Consider the following 22,532-nt stretch of genomic DNA (forward strand, 5'->3'; position numbering starts at 1 on the left):
GAGCCAGTGGTTCCACCCTGTAGGAGGACTGAACTGGCTATGGCTGGAAGGCTCAGTGCATAGCAGCAGTAGAAAGTTTTCCTGCCTGGGACCCAGCATCTGGACAGCCTTCAGATGCCCACGCATGCCTCCTTGCTGCCACCTACAGGCTCTACCAAGGACCTGATCGAGTCCTGCTGTGCAGCTGGCCAGCAATGGGCCATTGACAACGATGAGTGCGTGGAGATTCCTGAGAGCGGCGCCGAGGGAGATGTGTGCAGGTGAGGTGGCCTGAGGCAGGCGGAGCTGCCTTCGCCTTCCCTGGACCACTGACTGCTCTGGACCCCAGGTGCACCAGGTGACCAGAGGGAAGAGACACAGCCATGCTGCCAGTGGGTTGTGAAGGATTAGAGCCCGTGTCCTCTAATGTCCATACCACTCTGCCTGTTTTACAGAAATTTAAATTCTAGCCTTGTCCCTCCCCTTTCCTTTTTGCTATCCCACTAATTTGGGGCTGCTGAATAATTAGAACATGCTCCAATTTTGAGCTCAGTAGTCAATAGTGTATACTTACCATCCTTCTGGAGATAGGAAACTCACCACCTCATGGGTAGCAGTTCATCCTTGGGTAGCTGAACTCCCACAGGGTGGAACAGGGTATGTCCCTCCTAAGTAGTGCTGAATCCTGCCTTCCATGACCCCTCCAACTTTGCTATTCGGGTTCAGCCATTTTTTGCCCCAAAGAACCTCTGCACAGAGGGATAGGCAATGACCAGGGACACAGAGGCTACTCTCTCCATCTTGTTCAGGTCTTGCAGCAGGGCTCTGAATGCCAACTACTTCCATGGCAAGGACGCAGCTCTGAGACCTGTAGAACCCAAGCTCAAGTCTTCTTAGTGAAGCCATGAGACAGCCCTATGTGGCCTGGCCTGCCACCAACACTGGCCTGGCTCGCTGAGGACTTTGGGTGGGGACTTCCCTGCTTTGTGCTCACTCCATCTCCCCTCTTATACATGAGGACCACCGCCTTCCTGGAGGGAGGGTCTTAGGAAGACATGTGGGTGTTGGGTGCTGAGGTGGTCCCCTATTCCAGGACGGCCCAGAGGCACTGCTGCGTGTCCTACCTGAAGGAGAAGAGCTGTGTGGCTGGTGTCATGGGGGCCAAGGAGGGTGAGACCTGTGGGACCGAAGACAATGATACATGTGGCGTCTCCCTGTACAAGGCAAGTTCCATCTGGGGCAGTCGTGGCTGTGATGAAGGAGGGGTTGGCTCCTTGAGCAGTTTGTCACCCGGATGCGCAAAGGAAACAATAAGAAGTTGTAGCATTGGTCAGCTGAGGTGCAATGTGTGTGTTGATCCCCACATGTATGGGCTCTGCTGTGGGCATTAGGGATGCTGTGGGTGAGGTCTGGGTGCCATCTGCTCTCTGTGAGGCAAGTCAGGATGAGTGCACTGGGGACCGGTGTTCCCGATGATGGGGGCTGAAGGGGCTTCTAGAAGGAGGTCACTTTGTGTGCTGAAGTGCATGCTAGCTGTTGGGTAGCAGTGGAAATCCCTAGAACACTGCCTGTTTTGTTTTGTTTTTTCTTTTCTTACACATACGCCAGAGGCTGGAGACCCAAGTTGGAAGAGTTGGCAGCTCACAGCCATCAGGGGCAGGGCTGCCGGCTCCTGCTGACTGTTGTCCTGCCAATGTCAGTGACACAAGCTCCAGGCAGGGACAGGAGAAGGCCTGATATTAGAGGGAGGAATAAGGAGGCAGGCAGGTGTAGGGTCCCACTTCTGTGGTCATGTTTATTCCCAGATTAATCCCCTTCTCTCAGCTTCAGCCGTCCATGAAATGGGCTAAGAACCCATGTCCTAGGGTTCAGACCAGCATCAGTACTAGGAGCATGCTCTGAGTACCCCAGGTCTTGTGCCGTGGGTGTGTGCCCATTCGAGTGAGGAAGCCGTCATGATGCTGTACCCCACCATAACTCCACAACCACCATCCAGACCCACGGGGCCCACAGCTGACTTGGTGCCACCGTCTGCTCAGCCTGGCCTGGCTGCGCTTGTGTGGTTGCCGCCAGCTGATGGTGCCTCCTGGATGGATCTCTGCAGGCCTCAGCTGAGCTGGCCAATTTCTGTGCCCTGTGGTCACTCCCACAGTGGCTTGCTTGGCCTTGTTCGTATAGTAGCTGAGCAACACTCCAAGAAACAGATTGAAAGCGTATGTCAGCTTCCGTCGCTGTGACAGCACACTGGGAAAAGCCTCTTGTGAAAAGGAAAGGTTTATTTTGGCTCCAAGTTTAGGAGGTCTCAGTCGGGGCTCACTGGCCTCTGGGCCTGTGGTGAGGCAGCATGATGTAGCAGGGAGTGTATGTAGAAGCTGGTTGCTTGCTTCACGGTGACCAGGTAGTCAAAAGAGAGGAAAGGACCAGTGTCACGCAATCCCTTTCAAGGGCATGTCTCCAGTGACCTAAGACCTGCCACCACCTCTTAAAGGTCCACCACTTTCCAACAGGGCCACACTTTTGGGGACACATTACAAACTCAGACTAGAGCATCGCACAGAACTGGCACATAGTCACTTGTATCTCATGCTAATGGCCAAAGCAAGAATCAGACCATGCGCTCACTGTCTTATTAAGAAGACCTGGACGGCTTCAAAGACAGCAGACAGAGAAGCGTGGTCATTATGAGAACTCTACCATGGCAGCTTTAGGTAGTAGATCAGAGTCCTGTTATTAAGACCAGCCTACCACCATAGCTTTGGGTAGGAAATCAGTTTTCTCTGTGGAGATAGGCTGAGATGGGGGTTGTACACTTACTCTAGGACTCAGCCTTTTTTCTCTCTGGTTAATCATCTCAGCGTGGAGCATCTGTCTGTAGGTCCCTTCATCATCTGACATGGGCAAAAGTTCCCAACACGCATGCCTGCTTCAAGAAGACAAGGGAGAATGGACAGAGTATGCTTCCAAATAGGCTACCCAGTGCCTGGAGCTGCAAGGCTCCTGGGCAGCTAGCTGTCTTATAGCCAACTGAATCAGAATTGGGATATTGGGGTCTGCTTGCAGGGTGGGGCTGAACAGACGGCCATTGATTTATTTTTTAAAGAAAATGAGCGTTAGCCCTATACTACATTGAACTTGGGACACGGAGGTGGGCCACCTTGCTTTCTTGGAGAGCTCACAGGCAGGCAGAGACTAGACAATGTTAACTCACCCCCATTTGCCAGCCTGGCCTCGGGCTGTGTCTGGCTCAGCTCTCCGTCCCCTGCTGGCGCTGATGGCTGGGGCAGGAAGTGATGCCTGACTCTCTCTCTCCAGCAATGCTGTGACTGCTGTGGTCTGGGACTCCGTGTGCGCGCTGAGGGCCAATCGTGTGAGTCCAACCCCAACCTGGGCTACCCCTGCAACCATGTCATGCTCTCCTGCTGTGAGGATGAAGATCCCCTCATGGTGCCTGAGGTCCGTCGGCCACCAGAGACCGAGGCTTCCCCGCGCAGAGGTGGGTGCTGCCCTCCCAGGTGGAGGCCTCTTTGGGGTCCCTGGTCCATTGTGTCTGTGGCTTGAAGTCTGAGCTTTGCTCCATACAGAATTTTGTGGCCACTGACTATACTCCACCCGCTTTGTGCTGACGTGGTGATCTCTGCACCATCCACTAATCACCAGTGACCACCTGCTACCCATGCATCATCTTCCACCAACCTGCCTGCTTGGGCCACCTCACCCTCCACTTCCTCCTCATCCATTCACCATTCTTTTCGACCCAGCCATCCTTCCATCTTGACAACTCTTTATCCTATCACTTGTCCATCCATCCTTTTCACCTATTCCTCTGCCTGTCTCTCTAGCTATTCATCCTTTTATTCCTCAATTCATCCCCTAATCTGTCTATTCACCCTCCCATCCATTCACCTATTCCATCTATCCATCTGTGCGTCCATCCATCCATCCAATAATCCATTCATCCATTCATCTTTCCATTCATCTGTTCACCTGCCCCACCCATCATACCTGCATGCCTCTCATTCACCTATCAACCAGTCATCCAGGGAGTTGGCTGAGGACTGATGTGAAGAACAGGTTATGTGAAGAGTAAGTGACTCAAGGTAGGGTTCAGCAGGGGTCAGAAATGGACAGGAGGGGACCAAACGGACAACGTGGCTGGACAGGGTTTTCCATCCATCTACATACCCACCCACAATAATACTGTAGTGCCCTTCTGTGAGGAGCCTCTTGAGCAACCTAGTCATAGCTGTGCAGGCAATAGGAGCAGATTGGTCTGGCTTCACACCTTGTTCAAATGATTGTGGGAAACCCCTCCCCGACATTTCCCCAGTGCTATGTGTGTGTGTGTGGGATGGTCAAGGGGAACGTGTTGATGACAATGAGCTTGGTCTGGGCCCCTGAAGATGTGTCCTGGTATGCTAAGTGATCCGGGGTTGTCTCTGCCCTCCTCCAGGACCAGGTCTCCAGGACATAGCTGTTGGCACAAGTTCAGGGCTCTTTGGACTGGGGCCTAATGCCACACCCTCCCAATGAAACACGTTCCTCGAATGTGACTTCATGCAGCTGCTTTATTCTTGGGCTTGGCTGCCTCCCTGGTCAGGAGGGCCGAGGCTTCAGGCTGGCACAGAGCTTGGTGGGGCTACAGGCCGTCCCTCAGTCCTGGCTCTGTGCCTGCCCATGAAGGTTGTGGAAAGAGGCTGCCGAGGTAGCGCTGCACCAGGAGCCTCCTTCCCGCTCAGCTGCTGTTCTCTGCAGCGTAGGTGGGTTGGTCCCAGAACAAATCTGCAAGCACAAGAGGCCTAGCACTGCCCCAGATGTTACAGCTAAGAAAGGGCCAAGCCAGAGCTTAGATCCTGGTGTGCTGGGTCCTAGTAAGCACCCTCACTATTGTTAGGGGACATCCTCCCTGATGGCATGAGTTCCAGGGTCTGAATCCAGTTTAGCACTTTAGCAAGAACCTCTGGTGGGCCTGTATCTATACTCCTATAAGGGATTCAGGTGACAAAGACCCAGACCTAGTTCTAATGGGTTGGTTCTTGTTAGTGGAGATCCACCACCAATCCATCCACCCAGGTACCCATCTATCCACCTGCCCAACCACTTGTCTACCCATCCATCCATCCATCCATTCTTCCATCTGCACATTCATCTCTCCACCTGCCCAACCACCTGTTCATCCATCCACTCACCTATCCACCCATCCATCTATCCGATTGCTCAACCACTGTCTACCCACCCATCCATCTGTCATCCATCCACCCACTCATTCAACCATCTATCCACCTGCTCACCCACTTGTCTGCCAACTCATCCATCTGTCAATCCACCCATCCATCCCACCATCCACTCATTTATCTATTCATCTGCCCACCACCTATCTACCTGCCCATCCATCTGTCCATCCATCCATTCATCCATCTGCCCATTCAACCATCCACCTGCCCAAACATCTGTCTGTCAATCCATCCATCCAGCCACATTTATCTATCCATCCATCCAGATGCCTAACCACTTGTCTACCAATCCATCCATCTGTCCATCCAGCCACTCATTTATCTTTCCATCTGCCCAACCACCTGTCTATCCTTTCATCTACCAGCCTACTCATTCATACTTCCCTCTCTCCCTCCTTCCAACCTCACCATCTGCTGGACCTAGACCACTTTCCTGGATCCTGTGGGCCTGCCACCGGCTTTGGCAAGTGTCCCAAGTACTGACCACCCACCCCAGTTTCAGAGGCAGAGATGGCGAGTCGGGAGGCCCTGTCGTTGGGCACGGAGGCCGAGCTGCCTAATAGCTTGCCGGGAGATGACCAGGACGAGTGTCTGCTGCTCCCCGGGGAGCTATGCCAGCACCTGTGCATCAACACCGTGGGCTCCTACCGCTGTGCCTGCTTTCCGGGCTTTGTGCTGCAGGATGATGGCCGCACCTGCCGTGCAGGTGAGCCGTGACTTGTCCTGCTTATGGATGGTGGCCTTTCTGCACGGCTTCACATTCTGCTCCACATGTGTAGGTACCAGCAGGAGCAGACCCTCCCCCCCCCCAAAAAAAAATCTCTGGGCATTTTGGAGACTTCCTGGAGCTCCCCCTGCAGGCCGATCATAGTGTCTGCCAGGAGCTGTTTGGGTACAGGCTCATGCTTCAGAGCTCTCATCAACCCAGATAGATCCCAGGCTTTCTCCCTGCCAGCCACACATGGTCAGTTATTTATAATTTAGATCCCCCCATTTCCCTTCCCCTGCTGTACTCCAGTATCTGTGAGATGGTTCTTGCCCAAAGTATCATTATGCCCTGAGCCTCAGTTTCCTCTTCAGAGAGTAGGAGAGAGGTTCAATGAAGCTGTCCAAAGGGCCCAGTGCGGTGTCAATGAGCGCCCGAGGCTTGGTGGAAGACTGAGCCATCTGCTATGTCTGTGACAGATGGAGGTGCCCCGCTGCCGGGTGCTTCACGGGAGCCTTCACAGAGGTCGGAGTCTGTCCAGCAGCCCCCCAACACCATCCCATTGCCTGTGCCACAGCCCAACACCTGCAAAGGTGAGTGGAGGGGTGTGTCCTGTGCGTGCCCCAGGTCACACTGGGTCTGGGCTGTGCGGGGCGGTGGGCTGTGGCTTCTGGGCATGTGCAAGCTAGACCCTGCCATGCGGTCCTTGTGCTTTGAGGTTGTTGAGACTCGCCCACCCAAGGGGGAGTGAGGAGCCCACTGGTGTAGCTGAGGAGATGACAACAGGGGAGCTTAGCACCTGTGTGTGACGATCTGCTTTCTGTCTCAGTCCTGTAATACCGAAGCTGCACTCAGGAATGCCTAGAAAGTTCCTCCGTTGTTGCTCCCTCCACTCCCTTCCCCCTTCTCTCCCTCCAACTCTGGTTCTTTCTCTGTCATCCCTGTCACTCACGGGACGGTTGTGAATCTGAGTTGGGTGGAGATCAAGAACACTGTCTACCAGCCATCACTGGAGCAGACTTACCTGGGGACCCTGTGAGAAGATGCAGGTGTAGGGCTCTTGTCTGCAGTGTGTTTGCCTCCCTGGGCTACTGGAGGAGACCCCATCCATATCTCAGTGCCGGGGGACGAGACCTGTGGCCAGGGCTGTGTCCTGTGAACTCTGACCCCAGTGCTTTCCTCAGACAATGGACCCTGCAGACAAGTGTGCCGCATCGTCGGGGGCGCAGCGATGTGCTCCTGCTTCCCTGGCTACGCCATCATGGCGGACGGTGTGTCCTGTGAGGGTGAGTACCCTGGGGCCATCTTCCTACCTTTGCCTGTGCTGGGGAATCAGGGTGGGCATAGCCAGGACCTCAACTCAGTATGTTCAACAGGTTTGGTTACTGTGACAAAGAGTCCCAGTAGAGCAGCTTAGGTGGTTCCCTCTGGTGTCACCAAGGAGTGTGTACCAACCCTTGGGCTGGGCCCACCATGTTGCTGTAGGGATCTAGGGCCGAGTCTGCCCTCTCCTGATTCCTCGGACGGGGCTTCTCAGACTTGACCATGCATGCAAGTCACTTAAAGATCCCTGGACCCAGAGACTCCCTAGCACTCTTGACTAGTGGGTCGGGATGGGCCTGAGAACGTGTATGTCTAACAAGATCACAGGCTGGGCTACGGACTACATTAAACTCTCTGTGCTGAGAGGTTTGGCCCTATCTGCATGGTCTCACTTGCTTTGTTGACACCCATGTCCACCCATGTTTCAGCTCTGAGTGGAGGAAGGGGAAGGGAGTGATACCGAGCTGTGTTAAAGGCAGCATCCAGAAATGGTCCTGTTTCCTTCCACTTGCCTTCAGTGGGTTGGAGGGCCCCAGGTGGACTCACAAATCAGTATCGATGACAGTGAGCTGTCGTTGCCAGCCACAAGGACACCAAGAGGCCCCACAAAACACATCTGTGGCTGAGTAGATGGCTCAGGGATTAAAGCTGCTTGCTTGCAAAGCCTGCTGGCCCAGGTTTGATTGCCCAGGACTCATGAAAAGACAGATCCACAAAATGATACATGTGCCTGGAGTTGGTTTGTAGCAGCAAAAGGCCCTGGTGCATCCATTCTCTCTTTCAAAAATACATTAAAAAATTAAAAATCCCACCCAGTGACCCTGAGATGGGATCTTATCTCTGTGGGGCCCCTGTGGGGAGAGACCTGCTCATTGTACATTGGCAACATTAGAGCTGACACCTGCTGGTTGACTCTCCCAGTGAGTTATGTGTGGACCAACCTGAGTGGCCCCAGGACTTCAACCCTTCCTGTATGGTTTGACATATATTGGCCTGAATATCTGAAGACAATGACCAAACTTATCCAGTAGAATGCCCACTTTCCTTCCAGAAGCACAGATTCCATACCAGTCCTTCCACTGGGACCAGAACTGGATATGGTAAAACCATCCTTTGGACCCAGAGAGGGCAGCACACTTGCCCAAGGCACACAGCAATACGGTGATTGGCCTTTTTGATGGGGGTGGCAGGGCAGGCCCAGAGAACATTGTGTCTTCTGGGCTCTGTCCTTTCATTTCAGGGATTAGGAACTCCTGGACTAGGACTCCTCAGGCCTTGCTCCCGTGATAGACCTGGGATCTGGCTAGTATCCACCTCCCTTTAAGTGTTTCATTTTCTCAGGAGTGCCCAAGCAGGAAGAGCTGAGGGATGCGGGCCAGAGGTTATAAGCAAGCCCTCATGAGGGTGCACAGAGCCCCCAGCTCCTGGGAAGGAGGCCCTCTCCTCTCTGTTGTATTTGGAATCATCACATGAATCACCAACTGTGTCAGCTCAAAAAATTTCAAAACACTTCCAGATTGGGGTTTGTCTTGAGCATCATAAAATCTGCCCACTGGGGCCCACACTTCAGCCCCTCTGGATTGTCCTTAACCCTGTGCCTGTGTAGATCCTTACCTGTGTCCCTAGCCCTCTGTTGAGGCTGCTGTGGCCTGAACCCAAGGACCTTGAGTTTGTAGCGCCTTTTGTGCGGTTCCCTTGGCGGCTGGTGGATATGGGGTGTGGGCAGAGTGTGGATGGAAGGAAGTCTGTCCTGTCCCCTGCATGACTGTGAGCCTGCCCACAGTCTCTCTCTCTCTCTCTCTCAAGTCTCACTCCAGCTGCCCTTACTAGGGCAGTGGGGCACACACTCAACTTGAGCCCAAGGCTCTGCCATCTCGCTGAAGGGCAGGTAGGTCCCTTCATCCTTCCGTCCTTGGATGTTCCTGGCAGACAGCCATCCTCTCTAACAGCCCTTCTGTTTTTCCTTCCGCGGCTGCCACTAGACCAAGACGAGTGTCTGATGGGCACTCACGATTGTAGCCGGCGACAGTTCTGTGTGAACACCCTGGGATCCTTCTACTGTGTCAACCACACAGTGCTCTGTGCCGAGGGCTTTATCCTCAATGCACACAGGAAGTGTGTGGGTAAGCCAGAGCCCCCGCCTGCCACCCTCGTCACGGCTCTCTGCTCTGCTCCACGCCAGCCCGCCACGTCATGCCACATGTTAAAGGGTTCACCCTTCGCATGTGAGCTCCCACACAGCAACCCGCTGTGCTCTGTCGTCACACCCTTTCTGTCCTGGTGTCTTGTTCCGCTTGTCCTCTGGGAGCCTGCTGCCCCAGAGACATGCCTGCAAGTCAAAAAGGGACATGCCCTGGTGAGTCAAGGAAAAAGGAGGCCAGATGTGGGCAGAAGGAGAGTGTACAGAAGTCAAAAGCCAGGGAAGTCTGGGCTCAAAGTGGGACCCTCACTGGCACTGTATTCTGTTCTCTCCCAGCTACTATATCCTCTTCTGTTAAAAAAAAAAAAAAAAAAGGCTGCTGACCCTCTCCGATGATGGTAGGAACTGTGCAGTATAGCAGAGCCTGGTGCGCCTGCCACCTGTGCCTCTTAGGTGCATCAAGACTCTTTTGAGAGGGGAGTGGACGATGCTGAGTGCACACGAGCTGGCTCTGCCCCTTGCCTTGGCATCGCCTGCTGTGTGGCCCTGAATTGCAGTGTGCTCCTCTGTGAGCCTTCATAGGACTCAGAGGACAGGAGGGCCTGGACCCCGTGCCTGGCCTGCACTGGTCTCGGATCTGTGCTGGGAAGCAGCTCTTCTTCTTTGCTCCTTGGCCCAGTGTGGGCTGGGGCCAGGACTCCAGGGTGCTCTGTACAGGGGTGGGGACTCCTGTGTCTGGGTTGTCTAGTATCCTCACAGAGGAAACATTAGCCCCGACCCTCTGCATCCCAGAGGGAGACTCGGGACAGTGGGGACTTCAGCAGATTGGCAAGTGCTTCAACAGGGACACAGGCAGAGGGAAACGATATTCCTGCCCGCGGTGTGTGGGTGCCCTTTCTGGAGAGGTAGACTATGTATCTGTGCGCAGGGACGGGCAGGCAGGACTTAGCAATGGGGATGGGCAGGCAGGGGGAAGAAATATCTTGGAAAAAGGCCCCGTGGAGGTAGGAACAGAATAGTTGTGCTCAGGGCATGTGACCGGAGTCCTGTCTGTCTTTCCTGTGCTTGGAGACCATGTCTAGCTTGGATATGCCCCTTCCTTCTCTCCTACCACTGGACGGCTCAGCCTCAGTGATGGCAGACATGTTTGCCCTGGGCCTCAGCTACGGGTACAACATGGCCCTTCTGACCTGCTTGCCAGTGGTGGGCAGCTCCTTCTGGGTGGGCCAGGTCTGTGTGTATCTGTTGGGAAGATGTGCCAGCCCCTCTCATGTTTCCTTCCCCTGTGCCGTGCCCTGGCTTTGTCTTTAGGCTTCCTGAGGCCTGAGCTGGCATGCGCGAGAGCCCCTGGCAGTGGGCCTGGGAATGCTGCGTTCTGTTCAGTAGGATTGATGAGCACACTGTCGGTGTTTCTTTCACCTTTATTCTTTGCAAATTGTCAGCCACTCTCTTCCTGTCCCACCTGTGCATCACCTGGGGACACTACAGTCTCCTGCTGGCCCCATGCAGAGTTAGTAACCCACAGGTGAAGGACGGGGCCTCACTAGGATGAGGTGTGGCCTTGCAACCACACAGCCTGGTTTCTGATCCCTAATCTAATCTCTACTCACGTGACCTCGCTGGACCTCAGCTTCCTCGTCTATAAAATGAGATAGCAGCATCCACCCTAGAAGGTCATGGTGATTAGATGAACTAATCCATGTGAGACCTGGCCCGGGATTCATGTTCCCATTCGCTGTCAGCATTCTGAGTGTATCGCACTGAGCAGAGATGGTGAGTCTGTGCAGCCTGGAGGCGTGGGAGCCGGGGAACAGCGCGGAATGCTCTCTGGCTCTGGGGCTTCTCTGCAGCAGGGAGTAAGCCTGGGCCAAAGGTCCAGCCTGGGGCCAGATGCGCTGGCTTCTACTGAGATGCTCTGGCTGCCACATGCTGGCTGCATGATTATGCCAACGATGCCCCTTCTGGGAGATCTGCTCCCGTATCCATGACATGGGGCTGGCCACGCTGTCCAGGAACGTGGGCCTGCTCGGGGTACAGTGACTCCCTGCCTCCTCGTGAGTCTGGGTTAGCAGTAGCCGCTGTGACTTTCCTGGGGTTCTGCTGGGCTGGGCTCCTGAGGGCCTGCTTCCCAAAGCCTTTCACCACGGCCTCCCTTGGAAACCACTGGTCCAGAACTTTCTCATGTCCTCCACTCCATTCCAACCCACAGTGGCTAGGCCTGGGAGGACCTCCTCTCCCTGCCCCCACGTCTCTGCCTGGTCCCCTAGCTCATCCTTGCAGATGCAGTGCCAACGTCACCATCCCTTGGGAAGCATCTTCCATGGCAGAACCTCCTCGAGGGCGGGCCGGGACTGACCCACAGCACAGTAGATGCTAGTTTGCGTCACTGGCTACTGAGCAAGTAAGCCTGGCACCCTTGCCTGCCATATAGCAGGAGCAGGAGGAGGGACTGCGTTATGCCTGGCATATTCTTAGCACTGCTCTTGAGGTCACTTTTGGTTGGTGACCTCTGCTTCCCCTGTCACCTCCTGATTCTCTCTCTCCTATGTTGGTGACCCTCTACCCTAGCTCCTTATTCCTAGAGTGTCCCAAGGATCTTCCTTAGCTTCTTCTCCATGTACCCTCACCGCCCCCACCCCAGTGACCTTGGGCATCTAACCACACCCAAGCGAGCATCTCCCCCTGGGTCCCTTCAGTGAACTCAGGTAGATCTCCAGCTGTTTCCTGACCCTCCTAAGGGCTCCAGGACCTTCCCCTGCACACCTGCTTCTGCTGACAGCCCCATCCCAAGTGCCAACACCCCACTTCCTCCCCGGATCATTCACCACTAGCCATAGCCCACGGACCCTCCCTTCCTCTGTCGAGAACGTTCAGTGGCTCCCTTTTGGCCTGACCTCATCTGCTCACACTCTTCTTTGTCTCTCCTACAGCCTCACCTGCCTCCCAGCTGGTCCTTCAGCTTGCCTGTCCCCTCTGCCTGGACTCTCGGGATGGCTCCTGCTGTCACCTCTCCAAATTCTTGCTCAACTGTTCTCTTCTGACGCCACCTTCCCTGCTCCCACCTGTCTGCCTCGTCTGCACCCTGGTAGTCTGCTCTGTCCTGCTCGGGTCCCCGTAGCCGCCATGAGTGTCTTTATCGTATGTGTTCCGTAGTGTCTGCTCCAAGGCAGGCTGTTCTGTCTGTCTTGTTTACTCACCTGCCCTTGCCAAGAACCCCGCTTGGCATGTAGTGGGATGTAATTCATCTTTGTTGAATGAAGGGATACTTGAATAAGGGGACGTCCGCCTCGTACTTCTCCCTGCATGGTGAGTATCCGAGAGCATGGCCCGGTGCTCCCTGCCTCCTGGTGTCCAGGCGCTTGGCTGTGCTCGGCCGCTGCCCTGGAGCACCCTGTGGGCCCTGATGGCTGCCTCCTTCTCCCCGCAGACATTAATGAGTGTGTGACGGACCTGCACACGTGCAGCCGGGGAGAGCACTGTGTGAACACGCTGGGCTCCTTCCGCTGCTACAAGGCGCTCACGTGTGAACCTGGCTACATCCTCACAGACGGGGAATGCACAGGTGAGAAAGAGCTGAGGCTGTGCCCCAGGGCCACCCCAGGTTGGCATTACCCCCCCCAAGACCGATGCTGCTGCTGTCCTGTCCAGAGCCTTCCACCTCCCAGCAAACTCCGGCACTCAGCTTTTCGGTCTTTGGGATAAGGCTGCGTGGGGAAGAAGCCGAGGAGTCTGAGGCTGGGCGCTGGGGTTGGAGTTGTGGGGAGACCAGGGTCTGCCCTCAGCTTTCTTGTCACCTGCTGGTATCTGTGCTGTGCCTCAGCTCCTCTGTTTACACCCCGGGATGGGACTCCGTGAAGCATTATTTCTTTTCATTTTTAATTTTTATTAGCATTTTCCATGATTATAAAAAAAAACCCATGTTAATTCCCTCCCTCCCCCACACTTTCTCCTTTGAAATTCCATTCTCCATCATATTACCTCCCCATCTCAATCATTGTACTTACATATATACAATACCAACCTATTAAGTACCCTCCTCCCTTCCTTTCTCTTCCCTTTATGTCTCCTTTTTAACTTAATGGCCTCTGCTACTAAGTATTTTCCTTCTCACGCAGAAGCCCAATCATCGGTAGCTAGGATCCACATATGAGAGAGAACATGTGGCGCTTGGCTTTCTGGGCCTGGGTTACCTCACTTAGTATAATCCTTTCCAGGTCCATCCATTTTTCTGCAAATTTCATAACTTCATTTTTCTTTACCGCTGAGTAGAACTCCATTGTATAAATGTGCCACATCTCATGAAGCATTGTTTCTGTTCCCTTCCCTGGAGAGGTCTAGCCTTCGAAAAAGTGAAGCTTTCAACTGTTTTAACAAATATTTCCCATGTTTCTTTTATGTGCCTGGCAGGGTTCTGGGTGCCAGGAAAACTGAGACATGGTGTCCTTTCTGACCTCATGGTAGGGGACATGGGAAATACAAGAGATGGCAGAGAAACTGTGGGAGGTGGGAGAAGTGCACCTTTAGCTGTGAGGTCTAAGGAGGCCCCTGTGGAGGTGATGGTGTTGGGACCTGGAACATGAGAGCCTTTGGAGAAGGGTGTTCCAGGCCGAGGGAGAGCAGAGGCCCACAGCATGCCAGAGGAAGGATCATGGCATGTGACTCAAGTTGGAGCTTCTGAACTACAAGTACTTCCAATAAAAGGTGTTGACATGTGACCTGTCCGCCTCCTGGAAGTGTGGGATGGTGAGTGGTAGGGACCTAGACTGTCTGGATTCTGGTCCCAGCCTGATGCTCCATGGAAGATTGCCCATGCAATAGTTACCCCCCCCCAACCCTGTAATACAGGCAAGTGTGGCGTCTACTTCCTGGGTTGCTGTGAGGAGCAGGTGAATCAAAGCCCCTCAAATGCTTTGAGCAGTGGCTGGGACCCCAGAGCAGTGCAGGATGCAGGGTTATGTCATGGTTACTACTGGGTTAGAGGCCAAGCCAGCGACCCAGCTCTGCTACCTTCCCCAGAAGTAGATCTTTGTGACTCCCAAGTGGAGAGGACAGGAAGTATGGGCAGGATAGTTGAGTGTGAGGGCCAGGGGCCACCTTCCTGTTTGCTCCTGACATCCAGCCTCTTTGTGGCAGACGTCGATGAGTGTGAGATGGGCACACACAACTGCCAGCCAGGCTTCTTGTGCCAGAACACCAAGGGCTCCTTCTACTGCCAGGCTCGGCAGCGTTGCATGGATGGCTTCCTGCAGGACCCCGAGGGCAACTGTGTGGGTGAGTGAGCCCCCTCCTCAGGCTGTCCGGGCATGGCTCCTTGGAGGCTTCACTGGGGCATAGCAGACTTTGAGGGCAAGTGAGCCTGGCTTGCTGCTCCTTCCTCCTTCCAGCCTCAGTGTCTCCACCTTGGTTGGATGTGACAAGTGCCTGTCCCAGGAGGCTCTTGCACCTGATAGCTGCTCCACTTGTCCTCGCTCTCTGACCTTGGTGGAATTGTTTCTCCTATGGCCTCAGTTTACCTACTTGTGGGGTTGGACTGGAAGAATGCATATGACATTTATATGTTTCTGTTTGTTCAGATGACAGGAAAAATTGTATGTGATAAAATGACTGGGTACACACACACACACTCAGGGACACAAATTTCACAGAGTAGTTCATAACTGCATGTGAAACCCAGCAAGACCTTTCCTTCCAGACAATGCTAATGAAACCCACTGGAATGGCTTCAAGCTGTGCTCAAGATTAACATGCCATATGTCAGATGCTGACCTCATTCTTACTCTCTCAACCTCACGTCCCCAGGGCTGGGTACCCAGGCTCCTTAGGCCAGGCTGCAGCTGGAGGAGGGGTGACCAAAGCCATACCCGATCATGGGGGTGAATATTGCAGGAGAGACAGGGTGGGCGCTGCAGGTGGAAGACCGGCTGTTGAGTGTGCAAGACAAAGGACGGGTTAGGTCACAGTGCTATGGGGACCTTCCTTGTGATGACATCAGCTTGTCAGGAGGAAGAGACCAAGGTGCAGAAGGGCTTCTGCCTCTGTTTAAGCACCATTTAGACTCCAGGGTTCCCTGGTCACCAGTGTGCCCTAGGGAGCAGGGTATCTTTGGGACCCTGTAGGCCCTGAGACCATCCCTCCAGGCTAGGGTCAGCACAAGGACCTAAATTCACACAGTTCCTCAATGACTTATGAACAGAGTTTCTTGAGTTCTACTGTGTGTCAGGGTTTAAGATGGGGGGGGGGATACAGCGCCTGCCAAGTGGTTAGAGCCATTTGGAGGGGAGGAGAAGCTTGGATGTAGGCTGGAGAGATGGTTTAGTTGGTAAATGCTTGCCTTGCAAGCATAAGGACTTGAGTTCAATCCCCAGAACTCATGTAACAATGCCAAGCATGGTGGTGCACACTTGTAATCCTAGCACTGGGGAGGCAGAGACAGGTGGACTCCTAGCCAGCCATTCTAGCCTAACTGGCATGCAATCGATGAGAAACCATGTCTCAAAAGTGATATTCCTGAGCTGGAGAGATGGCTTAGCAGTTAAGGCACTTACCTTTAAAGCCAAAGGACCCAGGTTCGATTTCTTAGGATCCATCCTCGTAAGCCAGATGCACAAGGTATTACATGCGTCTGGTGTTCATTTACAGTAGGTGGAGGACCTGGCATGCCCATTCTGTCCCTTTCTTTCTTTCTCTCCTCTTCCTCCCTCCCTCCTTGTCTTTCTTGCAAATAAAGAAATAAAAATATTTTTTAAAATGTATTCCTAGCCAGGTGTGGTGGCACACACCTTTAATCCCAGCACTTGGGAGCCTGAGGTAGGAGGATTGCTGTGAGTTTGAGGCCACCCTGAGACTCCATAGTGAATTCCAGGTCAACCTGAGCTCGAGTGAGACCCTACCTTGAATCCCCCCCCCAAAAAAAGTATTTCTGAGGAATGACACCCAGGGTTGTCCTCTGTTCTCTACATACATCAGCATGCATGAACACGTACACATGAATCTCAATTTTTTTTTTTTTGAGGAAAGCCCAACAGGCTGGCCTTTTTTTAATGCGCGTGAGAGAGAGAGAGAAAATTGGCACTCCAGGACCTCAGCCACTGCAATCAAACTCCAGATGTGTGCACCCCCTTGTGCCCATGTGTGACCTTGCACCCTTGCATCACTGTGTATCTGGCTTATGTGAGACCTGGACACGAGTCCTTAGGCTTTGTAGGCAAGTGCCTTAAATGCTGAGCCATCTCTCCAGCCCTCAGTGTTTTTTAAAAATAAAATCCTGGGACTGGAGAGATGACTTAGCAGTCCTCGTAAAGTCAGATTCACAAAGCAGCACATGCATCTGCAATTCTGTTGAAATGGCAGGAGAGCCTGGTATGCCATTCATTCTCTCTTTCAAATAAAAACAATAATTAAATAAAATATTTTAAAAAACATTAAAAAAATAGGAGGCAGGTTTATAGAAGCACCAGTAATTCATGTGTGTTTGATAAATAATAAGTTGGGCCCTTTTACTTGATTGATGTAGGAAAATCTTGAGGAGGTGATATTGGGGAAAGGGAGGAAGGAAGGAAGAAAAGGAGAGAAGGAATAAGGGAAGGAGGAAGGATGGGAGGGAGGGAGGAAACCGTGAAGGCAGGGCAGTGTGTACTGGAGACACAGGGTTGTGTGCAGAGGCCTTGGGGTGGGGCCGTGTCCAAGCAGGAGGCCAGTGGGGCCAGGTGACGTGGATGAGGGGAGCTGGGGAGTTAGGTGAAATAGCGTGCAGTCCCTAGTATTCTAGGTAGGGTAGGAAGCTACGAGAAAAAAGAGAGTAGGGCTAGAGAGATGGCTTAGTGGTTAAGGCAATTGCTTGCGAAGCCTAAGGACCCAGGTTCAATTCTCCAGGTCCTATGTAAGCCAGACACGCATGGTGGCACATGAGTCTGGAGTTTGTTTGCAATGGCTAGAGGCCCTGGTGCTCCCATTCTCCCTCTCTCTCTCCCTCCCTCTCTGTCTCTAATAAATAAAAATAAATCCTGATAAAGGAGAAAAGCGAGAGCAGGAGCATGACCTGCTCCAGTGACCTGGGACTCAGCCCTGACTTCCACTCGGCCTCTAGCTGCTCCATCGGATTTAAGCAAATTGTGGACGCAGCCCAGTGGCTCTGGGCTTTTGTAGGTGGATCCCTCTGGTCTTAGGGCGAAGGGGTAGTGAAGTCCTGCTCAGGGCTGACCTGGAGCCCAGGCTGGCTGGACGCTGGGGTCTGGCAGCGACTGCGCTGGGCCCTCCATCACGCCGATCTCGTCTGCAGACATCAACGAGTGTGCCTCGTTGCCAGAGCCCTGCCGCCGGGGCTTCAGCTGCATTAACACGGTGGGCTCCTATACCTGCCAGAAGGACCCGCTGATCTGTGGACGTGGCTACCATGCCAACGAGGATGGCACTGTGTGTGTGGGTAAGGTCGGCACTTCCCTGGGCTCACTCAGCCTCCCTACCTGTATGCCTACCTGGGAGGACCCACAAGGAAGTGCTGAGGCTCAGCGTGCCCTGCTGTCCTGCCCGACAGATGTGAACGAGTGTGAGACAGGAGTGCACCGCTGTGGTGAAGGACAGGTGTGCCACAACCTTCCGGGCTCCTACCGCTGTGACTGCAAGGTCGGCTTTCAGCGGGATGCTTTCGGCAGGACCTGCATCGGTAGGGGGCACTCAGGGCTGGGGAGGATCCTCTGGGCGCAAAAACCCTGGCCCTCTGTGCCCCCAGCTACCTTCCCAGGCTCCTCCTAGATGCCAGCCTTCAAGTCAGCCCTCTCCTTCCAGGCATGGGCCTATGCACCAGCCCCCCCACCCCGCTGTGTTGTCCCACGTGTGCCTATGAGCCCTCCTTACTGTGATCCCAGTGTTTCCAAGCCACTTCTGATGGCCACCCACCGGGGCCTCCCGTCCCATCTTCCCTGCAGATGTGAACGAGTGCTGGGCCTCTCCAGGCCGCCTGTGCCAGCACACGTGTGAAAACACGCTCGGCTCCTACCGATGCTCCTGTGCTGCTGGTTTCCTGCTGGCTGCTGATGGCAAGCACTGTGAAGGTACTGCCCGCCCCAGCCTCTGACCTCTGGGTTCCCCAGGCAAATGGCTACTGGTAGGCCTGGGCCCCCCATCATTATCACAGGAAGATGCTAGGGAATGGAAGCAGGTGATGCTAAGATGAGACACAGTAGCCATGAAAGCAGTGGCCACTTGGCACCCATGGGTGTACTATCAAGCACTCAAGGCAAAGGTGGCTCGATCTTTCTGGCTTTCTGGAAACCAGAAATCTTAAGCTGGTTTCCTACATACTGCTGTTGGGTTTAAGCTTCTGAACAACACACCGAGTTAAACCAAGTATATGCATAGGCTGGGCACGGTCCACAGGCCGCTTCTGCAATCCATGTCCTTCCCAAGTGGGGTGCACCTGTGGCTGAAGGGGGATACCACAAAGTTGTCACATGTGCTCCTGGCACAGTTGGCTGAGGCCTGGTGAGGATGAGTGAGGAGGAAGGCCATGAGATAGAATTAGGGCCTGAGCCCAGGGCAGGTGGGCCCTTCTGCCTGGCATTGCCTTCCCTGGTCTATCCCCTGTCCATAGGCACTTCCTCACTTCCTTCTGGATGGGAGGAATGCTGAGGCTTTTGTAGAACTATGGTTCCTTCCCCGTCACCTGCTTGCCAGAGAGCTGCCCTCCCATTACATGAGTTGGCTCAGTTACTGGGGATGTGTGGACATTCTCACTCATCCATTGGTGTTATTTGTACATGTGGGCATTCCTCATGCAAGGCCAGAGTGGATAGCTTGGAATGGGGCCTCTGTCTCCCAGGCATTCCACACGGACACAGTTTATTCATTCACCTCCAAGCATTCACACAGGCTGCAGTCACTGTGAACTCCAGATGTGTGCACCCCCTTGTGTGCATGCTTGCATCACTGTGAGTCTGGCTTACATGGGACCTGGAGACTCGAACATGAGTTCTTAGGTTTCGCAGGCAAGCGCCTTAACTGCTAAGCCATCTCTCCAGCCCAGCACTTGCCATCTTTTGGTCTCACTTCTCTCCTCCCTTCTCCTTTATGCAAGCATATCAGCCCTGCCTAATGGGGATTTTCTTTTTGTCCATCTTATTTATGACGACGCCCCAAGTCTGGCACAGGCCTGGCATATCCAAGGGACTTGGTAATAAAAGACACATCCCAGCCTGCAGCTACTTGGTCCTGGAGGTGTTCCACAGAGCCTATGAGTAAACTCTCCCTACTTACATGCTCATCACCCTCACATATGGTTCTTGTCACCCAGCCCTGTGCAATGCCAGTTCCAGGGACCAGGACCTGGTCCTGAGACGGTCCATGGCAGCCCCCAGTTAACCTTCAAGAGCCGTCTGTCCCGGTGCTGGACACCCCTAGTAGGGAAGCATCAGGCTTTTGGGGGGACTTTGAGCTGACCTGTGGCTAGATCTGGAGCAGGGGCTCAGCTCTGCCCCCCTGTTTCACTTGGCTCTGTCTCCTTCTGGGCCTTCCTCTCATTAGCCCAGAGGCTGGTTGCAATGGATGGTGTCTGAGTGGAGGCTGCTGAGCCAGGCCTTGCTCTTGGCTGGGCCACTGTCCTGTCATGCTGGTCACTGTCCCCACAGATGTGAATGAATGTGAGGCCCAGCGCTGCAGCCAGGAATGCGCCAACATCTATGGCTCCTACCAGTGCTACTGCCGCCAGGGCTACCAGCTGGCAGAGGATGGGCACACATGCACAGGTAGGTACATTTCCTCTCCTGAGACGCTTCTAGGGAGACACCCCTTCCCCATGTTTGGGGCTTTAATAACACTGTTCACATCACAGCCCTGCAGTTTTCTGCTACACGTCCTTAGATCAATTGCCTCTGTACTCCAACCTCAGGCTTATTCTCTTTAAAATGAGGTCGTGGTCCTGACCTCTCTGATGTGAGCATGCCCAGGCCCATGACTGGCACCTGACTGGCCCTCAGTGGTAGCAGCAGTTATTGGTGGCTCACAGCCATGTGGGCCAGCACTCCAGTACGAGTCCAGTTGGCTGTGTGGCTTTGAGCAACTCACTTCCATTGTTGGTGCCCTTGTCCATGACTGTGCCAGGGACAGGCTTGCAGTCAGAGGCTGGGCCCATGGGCCTGCGAGGGTCACTGGCCAACCTTCTCTCTGGCAGATATTGATGAGTGCGCACAGGGCGCGGGCATCCTCTGCACCTTTCGCTGTGTCAATGTGCCGGGGAGCTACCAGTGTGCGTGTCCGGAGCAGGGCTACACCATGATGGCCAATGGCAGGTCTTGCAAAGGTGAGTGACGTACCGCAGTCCGCCAGGCTTCAGTCAGCTACTTGCAAGTGCTGTGAACTCCATGCTTAGAGCACAGTGCTAAGCACATAAGCACAGGGTGGCCATGTCATCAGGGCCGCTGTCACAGAGTCCAGGTCTGGGATGAAGAAGGTGACATGCTTTCTGATCTTCCAGGCTTGGGCTCAGCTCTGGACCTTGCCCTGGGAGTGAGACAGGGATATTGGAGAATGGTATAAGGAGGCAGGGGACTGTCCCCTGAGGACTGAGGAAGCATAGCCCCGGGAGTCCTGAGCATGGCTTCCACATCTCTGCAGTTCTAAGCAGGGGTACGTGGAACAGGAGGGGTGCAGAGCCGTTGTGTGAAACTGCTTCCCTGGGAAGATGTGACCACACAGCTCTTCACCACTGATAGAGCGCAGATGACAGACCAAAGCACCGTTGTACCAAAACGCAACTTTGTGAGCCAATGAGTGTTGTGGGATTACTTATAGGCCAGGGGCCAGTGGTTGCTTTCAGGGCCTTAGGTGACTTAAAGGCAGCTGTGTCACCACAAAGTCCTGCCTCATCCTGGAGAGTGACCTCACGGAAGCTGCATCACGGGGTCCCGCTTCTAGTTCCTGAGCAGCTGCCTCCAGGTGGGCTGGGGCCCGAGAGGTTAGCACCCAGAAGGTGTCAGGTCAGTGCACTGAAGTCCACTGATGGCCCGCCTCTTATGGACTCTGGGTCAGGTTCATTAATCGGCCTGCTGCAGGCTAACAGTGCAGATGGGCCCGACAGGGGGCAAGGTGGGACTTAGGTCAGAGGACAGTGTGTATCTGACTGTCACTCCAGTCCTAATGTGCACTGGCTCCTAGCATGAAAGGACTCCTTACTGTAGTAACATAGTAGGTCACAAGGCCCTAAGTAGCCTTGTAAGTGGCCATGCTGGGCTTACAGGAGCTGGGCTATGATCTCTGGCTACAAAGTTCTTTGCTTCTAGTTTATGGACTGGGGGGTGGCGCTGTAGGGTGAGAGTGTGGTGTGGGTGTGTGCGGGGGGCGGGGTTGTACATGCACGTGCGCATGCTTGTGGAGGCCAGACATCAATGTTGGGTGTCGTTGTCAATTGCCCTTCTTTGTATTCTTTGAGACAGGATATCTCTTACTGAACCCAACATTCACCAATTCAGCTAAACTAAGCTAGCCAGCAAGTACTCCCGTCACAGCCTCTCCAGTGCTGAGATTCTAGAAATGTACCGCCACCCCTTTTTTATGTGGGTGCTGGGGCTCTGAGCTCAGGTCCTCATGCTTGTGCAGCAGACACTTGATCTACTGAACCATGTCCCCAGTCCCCATTTTATGGACTGCTGAGGGAAAGGGATTGATCCACCATCAGCTCAGTGGGCATGAAACATGGCATGTGGTTTCCTGAAAGTATTCTTGTGTGTGACACCAACGCTGTATGGCTAGTTCTGGTAGGGTTTGTTACACACACACACACACACACACGTTTACACCCACCTGGTTGCTCCCCCCCCCCCAGGTAGAGTCTTAATCTAGCTTAGACTGTTTTGGAATTCATTATGTAGTCTCAGTGTGGCCTCGAACTTCCTTCTACCTCTGCCTCCCAAGTGCTGGGATTAAAGGCTGCTTCTTTAAGCTTCTTTTTTGGAGAGGAATATTCACCTCTCTCCACGCCTTCCCCCCGCCCCCATGTGTGGATGCGTGTGTCTATGTACCTGTATGTGAAGTCTTGGGTCAGTGTGAAGGCTTGGCCCATGTACCTATTGGTATTTGCGTGTGCATATCTGCTTCTGAGAATGTGCAGGAGTGCGTGTCTGCCTCACGGAGCGTGTGGGTAGATGTGTATCGTGGAGTCTCT

The 22,532-nt window shown here is 53.9% G+C and overlaps 1 protein-coding gene across 2 annotated transcripts in view; it reads left to right on the top strand.

Annotated features, from left to right (window-relative positions):
• Fbln2 (fibulin 2) overlaps positions 1-22,532 on the top strand; it is a 74,894-nt gene that overhangs the window by 47,134 nt on the left and 5,228 nt on the right. Inside the window, exons 3-16 of one of the 2 annotated variants that reach the window (XM_045152450.1) lie at positions 149-260; positions 1,073-1,202; positions 3,292-3,472; positions 5,707-5,916; positions 6,396-6,509; positions 7,101-7,202; positions 9,222-9,362; positions 12,807-12,941; positions 14,513-14,650; positions 17,658-17,801; positions 17,913-18,041; positions 18,304-18,429; positions 20,002-20,118; positions 20,544-20,672. In XM_045152450.1, the coding sequence (XP_045008385.1) occupies positions 149-260; positions 1,073-1,202; positions 3,292-3,472; positions 5,707-5,916; positions 6,396-6,509; positions 7,101-7,202; positions 9,222-9,362; positions 12,807-12,941; positions 14,513-14,650; positions 17,658-17,801; positions 17,913-18,041; positions 18,304-18,429; positions 20,002-20,118; positions 20,544-20,672 (1,908 nt within the window). The remainder of the gene's footprint in view (positions 1-148; positions 261-1,072; positions 1,203-3,291; positions 3,473-5,706; positions 5,917-6,395; positions 6,510-7,100; positions 7,203-9,221; positions 9,363-12,806; positions 12,942-14,512; positions 14,651-17,657; positions 17,802-17,912; positions 18,042-18,303; positions 18,430-20,001; positions 20,119-20,543; positions 20,673-22,532) is intronic. The other variant, XM_045152451.1, reaches the window with a different exon arrangement.

This window comes from Jaculus jaculus, chromosome 6 (genome assembly GCF_020740685.1).
Source record: "Jaculus jaculus isolate mJacJac1 chromosome 6, mJacJac1.mat.Y.cur, whole genome shotgun sequence".
In the NCBI taxonomy this organism is placed as follows: Eukaryota; Metazoa; Chordata; class Mammalia; order Rodentia; family Dipodidae; genus Jaculus; species Jaculus jaculus.